We start from the raw sequence: 12,612 nt of genomic DNA, 5'->3' as shown, positions 1-12,612 counted from the left end.
GAAACAGAAAGGTAAAAATATAGGTATATTGTCAAGTAATTTGGTGTTTAAAGAATTTACAACTAATTTAATTTTTCAAAGTAGAATTTCAAAGTTTTGTGGCGTTTAATTTCTGCGGATGATAAATAAAATACATTTGTTGGGACATCTAAAAAATCGAAAGTGCATATCTACTTAAATTATATTTACTACAACATATTTTTTAAGTTTCATGACATTTTAATGTATAATAAGTAATAAATAAGTCAGTGATAACTTTCATATAATGTCATATGATGAGAATAAAATTTGTTTTATAATTGACCCCTTCGAAATTCATGTATGTATATTTGTATCTTCATGTATGAAGACAAAAAATGTTATAAATCCGAAACGCCTTAGCTGAAAATAAAAGACCCTTCGAAACATACCATTTTATGCTCGAAACGTTTAGAAATGATAGCAGAAAATTTTGTTAATATACCACTAGAATTTTTAAATGATATATTTTCGGATAATTTGTTTTATCCTGATACATTTGATATGAAACATGGTATTTGTTGATTTGTAAAAACGCTTAGAACATAAATACGTGTACATTAAAAAGAAAATATGCAGCCGAAATATTTAAAGTATATAAAATGTATGTTAGATCACATTTGTGTGAAATCTTTCGGAATCTATAAAAAAGCTTGCAAAATCTTTGAAAGATTTTTTTAATTCTTTGAAATTGCTTGAAAAGTTTATGAATTCTTTGAAAAATTCCTACAATAATCGTCCTGAAATTTTTGAAATTTCTTAAAATCTTGAAAACAATGTTGCAGTCGTTTAAAATATTTAAAATTCTTATGAAATCCTTTAAATATTTCGATTTTTTTGTGAATATCTTGAAATCTTTCAAATGTATGTAAAACCTATATAACTGAGAATAAAAAAAGTCTAGGAGCTCTATAAATAATTTTTTTCAGCATAGAAAAGCTTTCTTATATTCAAAATATACTTCCAAGAAAATTGAGATCAGATCGTTAAAAACGACGAGTTGTTGAATTTTTTGCATTAACTCGTCATTCAGAAGGATCTGATATTTTCAATTTTTTTAGAAATACATTCGAAACAAAAAAGTTTTTATATGCTAACGAAAAATATTCATAATTTTTAGAACTTCTATATTTCTTTTAATTTTGGGAACTCCTTACAAAAATAAATTTTTTCCATATCAGCTCAAATAAAAAATCTGTAAATTTTTAAAAATTGGGCACATTATGCAGATTAATAAACAAGAACAACATTCACGATTTTGCAAAACTCTGCGATTAAAAAATTAAAAAATTGTATTCCGACTAAGTCCAACCTTAAGATATGTACATTATAAAACACCCGAAAGAGAACTTTTCAGTGCTAATGCGTTTCCCAATTATAAAAAATGGTATATTCATGAATATACAAATAAAGATACATGAATGTCGCAAGCGTGAATTATAAAATCGACTGTGTGGTTATCATATTTAAGCACGGTTTTAGTTCTGACCTTCGACTTTAATTGAGCGTCTTCGAACGTAAAAAGATTTAAAAAAAAGGATTTGATTGACCAATTAGGTGCGAATACTGGGGCCTCGGTGGGGGGCTCTGGCCAATCACAGGCATTGTAGAGAGTATATATAAGAACAACATAACCTGAAACCTCCCTATCAACCTCTTGTGGAAGTCTATATTGGACAAACTGATAGAGCGGTGAGCCCACGTATAAAGGAACATGAGAATAAAGTTAGGCTAAAACATTTCACACAATCAGCACTAGCTGAGCATCACATAGAAACAGGACATGACATTTTATTAGACAAAACAATTGACATTGCAAAAAAACACAATATTTTTCCAAGAAAACATCGTAGTCTTAAAACATCCTAATAACATCAACAGGGACAATGAATATACCAATCCGATTTGTCTTTCCGCCCTCCCGAGATTTTTTTTATAAAAAGACTTGACTGGACAATCAGGTGCGACCAGTCTCCACGGTGTGGTGCTCTGGTCAATCACGTGCATCGTAGAAAGTGTACATAAGTACAACATAACCTGAAACCTCAGTATAAGTTTAGCCGCCCTGAAGAATTGAAATGCAATATTCACGAAAAGACGGCAAGATTCCTTGTTTTGCACAAAATTGAAACTCGAAACACCTCCTTTCTGTTATAATGAATCATCGTGACTTTATTAGATATTTAAAAACAATTTTTAACTAACTTACTGTTTAAACTCTAAAAATAATGGTATGATAAAAAATGGTTGAAAATAAAAAACATCTAAGCAAGAGTTATACAGAATCACTCGAAGAATACAATCAGCTGTTGATCATTAAGATTGAATAAGAACTGCAGCTTTTACCTACAAGTAATGCGAAAACACAACAATCCAAATAAGTTCTGTTCGACAAATACTTTCAACGTAGAAAGTTTTTTTAAGGGCACTAAGGTTTCTTTTTTAAAATACGCATCAATTAACAATGGGTCGAGTTTATAAATAATGATGAAGTATTTTCAGACCGTATTTCGGTGCTTAAGATGCCGATTACGTTATTTTAGCCAATCAGCAATTATTGTATTAATAATCAGTGTAAGAAAATAGTGGAATTATAATGAAATATTAAAATAGTTGCATCATTCAAACAAACAATAGTGACGGGAGTCTGAGGTCTGACATTTTTAGAATAGAGTAGAGAATATAAACAAAAATGAAATATACTTAATGTTTCTGCGAAAATATTCTTACCTTTTGTTTTTTATGTGTCAGATTGTGATACGATAAAACCTGCTTGCTCGAGCTCGAAAAGCTGCAAAGATTGCAATGATAAGGTTTCGCTCCAGTATGGGTATTGATATGCTCTTCGAGGGAAGTAGGAGATGTGTATCGTTTCTCGCAAATATGACATTGGTAGGGTTTGATTTTCAAGTGACTTTTCCTGATGTGACAACGAATGTTGCTCACGGTCAGAGTAGAAAAATCGCATGCGTCACAAAAGTAGGGCGTCATGTCCAAATGTCTCCAAATGTGAACCTGCAGATGTTAAAAGTATTTTAAAGTTTCTGTTCAAGCGCAAACATTTATAATTGAGCCCATTTAGATTCAAATTTGGAAACTCGGTAATTCAAAACCAACCAAATCTGAAAGCGCTTACACTGGAACGGATACTTATTTCAACATAAAAAATTAATTCATTACCTGGCACTTGTCCATCCGATTATACTTCTGTTTACAGATCTTGCACTCAATTTCGTTCCTAGAGTGAATCGTTATATTATTAGCGACCTTTATCTCGTCGACTACTGACATATCAACCCGATAAAAATTCTCAATAGTTTCCTTCTGCTCATTAGTCATCAGTTCTGATATTTTGCTGTACTTGGAATCACTCAGTCTTGAAATTTCGACTTTATCGTGAACCGGACTTTCGTTTCTTTTGCGCTTTTTGCTCATTGGATCACCCTTGAGCCACGCAGTCAGAGGAGTAACAGCGGTTTTATTCTCACCGGACCTTCTAGTTTCTTCTTTTTGATTTTTATCAGTACTCAGCCTAGTCACTGGAGCCTCAGAATCTCTCTCTTTGTTGGGTGTAACAGTGGTTTTATTCTCACCGGACCTTCTAGTTTCTTCTTTCTGACTTTTATCAGTGCTCAGTCTAGTCACTGGAGCCTCGGAACCTCTCTCTTTGTTGGGAGTAAAAGCGGTTTTATTGTCACTAGACCTTCCGGTTTCTTCGTTCTGATTTTTATCAGCGCTCAGTCTAGTCACTGGAGGCTCGGAATCTCTCTCTTTGTTGGAAGTAACAACGGTTTTATTCTCACCAGACCTTCTGGCTTCTTCGTTCTGATTTTTATCAGTGCTCAGTCTAGTCACTGGAGCCTCGGAATCTTTCCCTTTGTTGGGAGTAACCACGGTTTTGTCACTGGACCTTCTGGTTTCTTCTTTCTGATTTTCATCAGTGCTCAATCTAGTTACTGGAGCCTCGGAATCTCTCTCTTTGTTGGGAGTAACCGCGGTTTTGTCCCTAGACCTTCTGGTTTCTTCTTTCTGATTTTTATCAGTGCTCAGTCTAGTCAGTGGAGCTTCGGAATCTCTCTGTTTTTTGGGAATAACATAAGTTTGGTTGTCACTGGACCTTTTAGTTTCTTCTTTTTGATTCCTGTCAGTGCTCAGTCTAGACACTGGAGCCTCGGAATCGTGCTTTTTGTTAGGAGTAACAACAGTTTTATTGTCACCGGACCTTCTAGTTTCTTCTTTCTGATTCTTATCAGTGCTCTGCCTGGTCACTGGAGCCTCGGAATCTCTCTCGTTGTTGGGAGTAATAGCGGTTTTTTTGTCACTGGACCTTTTATTTTTGTCTTTCTGATTCTTATCAGTGTTCAATCTAGACACTGGAGTCTCGGAATCTTTCTTTTTGTTGGGAATGTTTTTGTTAGGAGATGTATTAGATGGCACGGGGGTAGAAGTTCCTACTGTTAAAAGAGGAACTGTTTTATCGATAGAGATCGAACTGTTTGTTGCAATGGGCGATATTTTTGTGAGAGAGACAACAAGTTCTTTTCCAAAGGAATGTGAACTTTGCTTTCCCGAGGAAATGATAACTTCTTTTCGGGAGGACTTAGAGTTTTCCTTTCCTAAAGAAACAGAGATCTCTTTTTCAGAAGAGACGAGAGCTTCTTTCACAGAAGATAAAGGCACATCTTTTGCGGAAGAATTAAAAACTTCCTTTCCTGCAGACAGAGAAACTAAATTATTTTCTTTATTAACTGGAGTTTTTTCGGGAATTTCAGATTCAGGATTTCCTCCTAGTTCGCAAACTTTCTTTGAGGGCTCAGTAGTTGTAATTTTGGTTTTTATTTTTCGTTTTGGACTCTTCGCTGGCAAAATATTCTCCTTGTCAGACTCGTCAGCAGAAAATTGACTATCATCGGAATCGGAATTTTTTCTCTTTGCCTGAAAATAAATAATCTATTTATTTAAGATCTAGAGTAACTTTTAATTTAAAATATTATAAATTGAAGTATGAAATTATGGAAACTCTCGAGTTTCGATTTTTATCAATTTAAAATTGAAGAAGTTTCAATCATTAAGACTATTTAAACCTCAGTAACGTTTACTACGATAGTAGAAACTTTTACCGCTTGGCTCCCAATCAGAAACGTTCAATTTATAACCGATGCTAGTCATTGATTGCCGCCCATAGCAGTTTCTGCTACCAAAGAAAACATTTTTGTGGAGTAAACAGGCCCATTGTAAATTTAACAACATCCAAATTCAGAAGATTTGAAACCTACAAGTTTCTATAATCAAGAACGTCAAAGTTTATGAAATTGGAAGAGCAGAAATTCAGAAGCGTTAAATTTTGAAAGATATAGTATTACAAAGCGTCAAAACACTACAGCGTGCCTATACTGAAAAAAAGATTACTTGATTCAAAGAAATACAGTACTGAATACGTGCAATCAAATATTTTTTTGATCTAAAAAAAATTTGCTTATATCAAAAGTGTATTTTTTATTTGAAAAACACTATTTCTTGAAATAAGAAAAATTGTCTTCGATCAAAACAATATTTAATTGGACGTATTCAGTACTACATTTCTTGGAATCAAATAATCTTTTTTTCTCAGTGTATTATAAAATGCCTTCCAGTTATGACAAAACTACCAGTGATATTCTAATTGTAAAATACAAAAAAAATGGAGAACTTAATCACCCTTGAAATCTGGAATACAAGAAATTTATTTATCAAGTCCCTTCATATTTGACAAAAATATACGAAATCAGTTAAAATCTTTTTAAATTTCTCAAAACCTTTTAATCCGGCGGATAACTATAATGATGCATTTCGTCTTACAAGCGGAGGCATTTTTTATGTAATTGGCACTACGGGGAATATGGTAGGGGAGGGGGCAATCGAGATATTGGACTTATGTATCGAAGCACTATTTAAAAAATTTATGCAAACTTATGTTATACTTGCTAAACAAAAGTGGTAAATATGCATCCGTATTCAATTCAAGTGTATATTGATCACGATACTTTTTGTCCTGTCCTCCTTGAAAACAAGCATATGAAGCAGATAAAGGATGTTCGGCGTTGTTAATAATTTTAAATTATATGTCAAAGGAAGAAATAGCGTACTTAGCAGAAATGAGACTGTGGGGCCCAGCGAGGAAAATTTTTTAAGGATAAATAGTTTTCTCCATATTCTCGCTTTCGAGGTACAGTGTAAGTGTAGCGGGCGTAAAGTTTAATTTCGGCCCGACCGTAGAGTGCGCATGTACGAACGTCGATGGGCTGGAAAGCGGCCACATTACGCCTGATCCACGTGCATGCAATGACGCGTTTTCATTTTCAAGGGCGGTCGGACCAAAGATAAGTTAATAATGATCGAAAAGTTCGATTTATGTAAAACAAAAATAAATAAATAAATTTTAAAGGCAGGAGCTGAAAATATTCTTGCAGCTTTTTTCAAACATTTTTGAAATTATAATATTGAAAAAAATGTGCCCGCTGTCCGGACACAATCTCATTGTTTATTTTTTATGATATTTTTTACGATTAAAAATAAAACTTAAGCATCTTGCTAAAAAATGCTTTAAATAAAATGTGTATATTTTTTTGAGGTGAACAATTTTGCTCCGCAGCATTTTTTAATATCTTGCATAGTTTGACCGAAACATGAACATTTTTAAATGCGTTCGTGCGCTTAGATGGTAGCCCTGCATTGACATGCGTTTACATGCTGAAGCATTATTCGCATTAAATTCGTAAGGTTAAATGTGTGAATAATTTTTTTCAGCAATTGATTGAAAGGATTAATAAAACTAATTGTGCTAATAGTGCGCAAAAAATAGAACTATAACCAAAAGAATTCATTTTTATAGTTAAAGGCGTTTTAAAACTATTTTAAATGAAAATGTTGCAGCGCTATGGAGTGTGTACCTTGTAGCAGACGACGCTTGCTGTAACCACTGCAACTGTGACAGGTTGTAAACAGAACACATGCATTAACCTAACATATTTCATCCTTATTCTACAAGTAAATCATTCAGCGATGAAATAATTAATCAGAAAAAAGTTACGATAATATTAACATTTCGTGGTACGGAATTTTCGTTAATCGCATGAGCAAACTATTATGTAAAGTACAAGGTTTCTGACAATCAGACATACGAGCGCAAGTATTCCTTCAATAATAAACTTTCCAATTACAGTCAAACCTGGATTTCGTGATCCTTTATTTAATGTTTCTGAGAATTGACGCGGCGGGGATGAATGAGGTGAGTTGCCTATCTCTTTAAATGCTCCACAACGTTACAAAAGTTCACTCGAAGTGGGAGGAACACGCGAATAAGCACAATGGCGAGCTCGTGTCGAGCAGCAGAGGGGCTCCGATGCCACAGTATCCCGACTCCTATGTATTTTTCTGGCCAATTATATTTGATGCGCCAACAGAGCCATCTTTAGTTGTCCCGGAGAATGAGATTAATCTATGATGTAACATAGTAACCTCAAAATCATTTTCAATTATCGTTTTGTTTATTGTTAATGATATAGACATTTATTAACATTCTTAGGTTCTTTTAAACGTGTGCAATTGTCAGTTTAAAGTTACATAACATATATCAAGTGACGCAATTAAGTTGTAAGTATAGAATAATTTTATAACATTGCTGTAGGTCACCTTTGAATTGTAATTGGCGGAATAACCTACAAATTTTTCGATTCACAATGACAATTTTAAAAGAAACTAACAATCTTCAGCATTATGAATACCATTAACTGTAAACAAGACGATAATTGAAAATGATTTTGAAGTTACTATGTGGCGTTATATATTAATCTCATTCTCCCGGACAACTGAAAATGGCTCTGTTGGCGCACCAAATATGTGGCCAGAAAAATACATGCGAGTCGGGGTACTGGATCTAATGCCTACTGAAGCCAATCGGACTTATCAGATTACGAGGTGTGTTCAAAAAGTAAGGTGACTTTTCAATTTTCGCGGGCTACGTACATTCAAGTTTTAAATTTTTTGTTTTGTTGTGTTGGTACACTCGTCACGATCATATGTTCACAGTTTTGACTATATAGCTCGTGTTGCTTTTCTGGCAGAGGCGTAAAAGGTTAGAAGGGTTTGGTGTGCTCGGCGATTTTCTTCTTTCGAAAAAAATGGAGCAAAGAGTTTGCATTAAATTTTATGTGAAAAATGGAATCCAGTGCTCTAAAACTCTTGAAATGTTGACAGTTGCATACGGTGAGTCTACTCTGAGTAAGAAAAATGTGCATAAGTGGTGCAAGCTGTTCCAAGAAGGCCGAGAGGATGTCGAAGACGAACCTCGCCCTGGACGTCCCAGCACGTCAACAACAGATGAAAACGTTCAAGCGTTGGAAGAAATGGTGTTGAAAAATCGCCGAAGTACCATCAGAGAAGTTGCTGAAGATGTTGGCATATCGGTTGGCTCATGCCATGCTATCTTTTCGTACGTTTTGGGCATGAGGCATGTGTCAGCGAAATTTGTTCCAAAACTGCTTAATTTTGATCAAAAGATCCATCGCATGACCATCGCTCAGGAGATGTTGAATGAAGTCAATAATGATCCTGATTTTCTCAAAAGGGTTATAACTGGGAATGAATCATGGGTATATGGTTATGACGTCGAAACTAAAGCCCAATCGTCTCAGTGGAAGCATCCTGAGTCTCCAAGACCGAAAAAAGCACGTGAAGTTCGGTCAAATGTGAAGGTTTTGCTCACTGTCTTCTTTGATTACCGTGGCCTACGATCCTACGATCCTACGATCAATAAGGAGTATTACCTTCAAGTTATGCGCCGTTTGCGAGAGGCGATACGAAAAAACGTCCGGAACTTTGGAAAAACTGAAGAGACCCATGAAAGGACATCGATTTTGAACGATTGAGGAGATAAAAACTGCATCGCTGAAAGAACTCAAGGCTATACCACAAAATGATTATCAGAAGTGCTTCGATGATTGGAAAATGCGTTAGCACAAGTGTATTATATCTGAGGGGGATTACTTTGAAGGGGACAACATAAATATTGAGGAATAAATTAATATTTTTTGAGAAAACCATAAAGTCAACTTATTTTTTGAACACACCCCGTATTTCGGGCTATCAGACATTGACAACAGCACCATCTGACACGCAAAGTAGTATCGCGAAGTTATTTCTTCTCCATTAGTGACGTTGTCGTAACAAGCCAGTAAGCTCTTCGATTCGACAAAGAAAAAAAAGAGGAAGAAGTTTTGGAAAGACAGAGATAGAGAGAATATGGTGGTTTCGAATCGAAAAGACCTGTCATTAGAACACAATCGGATCGTCTCTGTCTATCTGTGTTTTTTGTTGACAGTTAATTTAATAATAATAAAAGTAAGTGATTTTCTGTCCAACGTGCACAATAAACGTGACTTGCGTTTATTGTGGAATGCGCTTTCCGACCATTTACCGTTGCAATCTGCATTGCTCCAAAATATAATATATAAATAACTTATTCATATTTCTGGTTGCGAAACTGCGTCGCATGCATTGTGCGATTACGCAGTAGTGCGTGCTTCTCACTTGAAGTTCTGTTTAAGGAGACATGTGTTTTTGGGTGCTGCTGTCTTTGAATGGTTTAAGCAGGCTAAGGGCAGAGGTGATTCAGTATCTGGACCGATTATTCAAGAGAAAGCTCTTTTTTTAAAACAAAATGCTCAACGGACCGCAAAAGTTTTAAGTATGTAAGCAGGAAAAATGTTATTCTTTACCACGCACTAAAATCCACCAGAAACGGTTCAAAGGCCCCTCACTGTTTACGTTCGGAGAGACTGGATTTTTGTGTTACCGTCAGTCTCAAAATTAACATGAAATCAAGGTTTGACTGCACTTAATTTTGAACATTAAAAAAAAAGAAAATATACTACTTCAGAATAAAGTTTATACTCAAAGAATATAGCCGGATAAGCATGCAAAAAATGCCCCAAGGTGAATGCAGTGTTTGAAAGCATACCATCAAACAAACAAAATTTCTCCAAAAATTAAAATGGTTAGCTGCCATATTGGATGAGTCCGCTTTTTTCTCTCTGTCTCTACCCAGGAAAAAGAACCCATTAAAAACACGAATCTGTAAATTGTGTATCTATTATTTGCAGATTCAGAACGTTAAAACTGAATTGGTTTGTGATTATTAAAATCGGTCATTTTCTTAAGCGGTTTCGAATCTGCCATGTTCTGCAATTACCATTTCAAGCAAGGTCATATTCAATCGGCTTCCTTGTTTTTGAATGAGAACGACTTTTTTGACGTTAAACTGTAATATTTTGTGCAATTTTTTAAATTTATAAATTATCGAAAGATATATAAATCATGCATAAGGCTACTAGATTCCTTTTGCTATTTCAGTTCTGGCCATTCTAAAGGCTTTTCCGGCATATGAGTTAGTCAAAAAACAATAGCCACTAAAAGTCTTTGAGAAACCAATCGGCGGCAATCTGTAATTCCAGTGACAGATACGAGATTCAGAAGCCTTCGAAACCCATTCAACAACAGTGAATGGATTTTTGTTTCCTGCGAATAACCTTTGATTTTGATACACCCGATCCCTTTCTATTATGCCCGGAAAATGCCCTAAAAAATGCAAAATAGCAAATTTTTATCTAATTATGCTAAAGATGGTATTTTTTTATAAAATTTTATCAACATGAATTATTTATAATTCATAAGTGACGAAATTCAAAATTTTTTCAAATAATTTTAAATTTTTTCAATAATTATTATTTGTTAATAGAATTTTTCTCCTCCTGTAAATCATTAAAAGTCATTATTTCGGGACGAATCATACAAATATGATAAATGTCAAGTTATGTACTTCTTGATTAACATTCGGTAATTATTTTAACAATTTTCATTGGTTTACACATTTTTTTCGCTCTAAAATCGTAACAAGTTATCACTTTCTGTAAATAATGACACAATTAAGGAAAGATGAGAGCAATATATTTATTTTTATTTTTAACAAATTGTTATTACGAATTTTTTGGCTAACGTTTCGTGCACATTCCAGCTCACTTCTTTAGGGCTAACCTGTAACTGAAGTATCAGGATTTGTTGTTCTCATGTATACTCTATCTGACTGGCCTCTGCCCCATTATCGAGACTGGTCGCACCTGATTGGCCATTCAAGCCTTTTTTTAATCCGAGAGGACGGAAAACCAAATCTGATTGGTATTATATTCGTTGTCCCGATTGATGGTATTAGGATTTAGTACACGATTGGAATAATTAATCGTCGTGAAAGCATTACTTTTATTATTAAATTATTATTGTTGAACTAATATAGAGTATACGTTCTGAGATAAGAAAATAAAGATTTGAAGAGAAAAAAAAGGTTTAAAAAATTCCTAAACGTCCTTTAGAAAAAAATGTTGCTCTCAACATCCATTAATGTATCAGTAATTCCAGAAAATAATAACTTTTCTCGCTTTACAGGGGGAAAAATTGTTTAAACAAATAAAAGTTGTTTAAGGCTGTTGGAACGGGGCGCACAAAAATGGCGAAATCTATGAGACACTCAAAACTTAGCAGCGGTCAATGATAATTCGGTTTTGAGGTTTTAAAAACGTACTCTGAACATTTTCCCGTCACCGATAGGGGTTCCACGGTTGTGTGATATGCGCTTGTTTTCTGCTTTTTCGAAAAAAATCGAGTAACAGCTAAGAAATATGAGTATAGTGCTTAAGAAAATTACATGAATGGAGATCAAAGCAACTGACAGCGGTTTGACGCTGATCGCTCAGCGTTACTTGATCGTACTACCCATGGACATCAGAAACACTGGACTAGGCATGCCATCCTAACTTGACGAGCGGGGTTGAATCCACGGGAGGGGGGAGAATTCCATGAGTGTGGAGAGCCGCCATCTTAAGATGTGCCATTTGATTATGCGCACGAGCATTTTTGCCGACAAACTGTACATGAAAATATAAACATGTGGGCGCTGCCATGTTTGTCGCGGGACATCAAAAGGTGGCGGACCTCCCCCCTCATTGCATGCGATTAGTGTCCTTAATTTTAGTAACAATTTTTTGTAGGAAAAATTTGCAAACTATTTTCTACGTCCTGATTCGCAAAGACTTATTATATTATTCTTAGATATCAAGATAGTGCTCTCGGAGAAATTTAATGTAAAAAATTAATTAAATTATTATTTATATTATTATTATTGTTACTAAATTCAATGTCTGCTATGTAGAATCAATAATTTACTAAATTATTTAATTAAATAAATTAAATAATAATAATTTAAATAATTTTTTACATTGAATCTCTCCGAGGGCACTATCTCGTTATCCAGAAATAGTGAATCTTTGCGAATAAAGGCGTGGAAAGTAGTTTTTAAAAAGTAAGCGCCGGCAATGTAGTTATTTGCTTATTTGTTGCATATTTTTCCTGCAAAAATTCTTCACTAAAGGGGGAGGGTCGGTAAGGCCGTTTTTTGGCCTAATTTATTTTTGGACCAAAAAATCTGAAATAATCATGGTAGTATCTTATAAGTATCCTGAGTCGATTGCACGCTAAACGGACTACCCTCCACCCTCCACCCCCAGC

The 12,612-nt window shown here is 34.7% G+C and overlaps 1 protein-coding gene across 1 annotated transcript in view; it reads right to left on the bottom strand.

Annotated features, from left to right (window-relative positions):
• The window catches only part of LOC117178834 (triadin-like), a 53,651-nt gene that overhangs the window by 10,129 nt on the left and 30,910 nt on the right, over window positions 1-12,612 (bottom strand). The window contains exons 3-4 of the mRNA XM_033370336.1: window positions 3,199-4,953; window positions 2,749-3,033 (exon numbers count right to left, since the gene is read on the bottom strand). Coding sequence (XP_033226227.1) covers window positions 2,749-3,033; window positions 3,199-4,953 — 2,040 coding nt within the window. The remainder of the gene's footprint in view (window positions 1-2,748; window positions 3,034-3,198; window positions 4,954-12,612) is intronic.

The sequence above is a fragment of the Belonocnema kinseyi genome, chromosome 1, assembly GCF_010883055.1.
Source record: "Belonocnema kinseyi isolate 2016_QV_RU_SX_M_011 chromosome 1, B_treatae_v1, whole genome shotgun sequence".
NCBI classification, from domain to species: Eukaryota; Metazoa; Arthropoda; class Insecta; order Hymenoptera; family Cynipidae; genus Belonocnema; species Belonocnema kinseyi.
The sequence above is the reverse complement of the archived record's forward strand: the minus strand, read 5'-3'. Positions and strand labels throughout refer to the sequence as shown.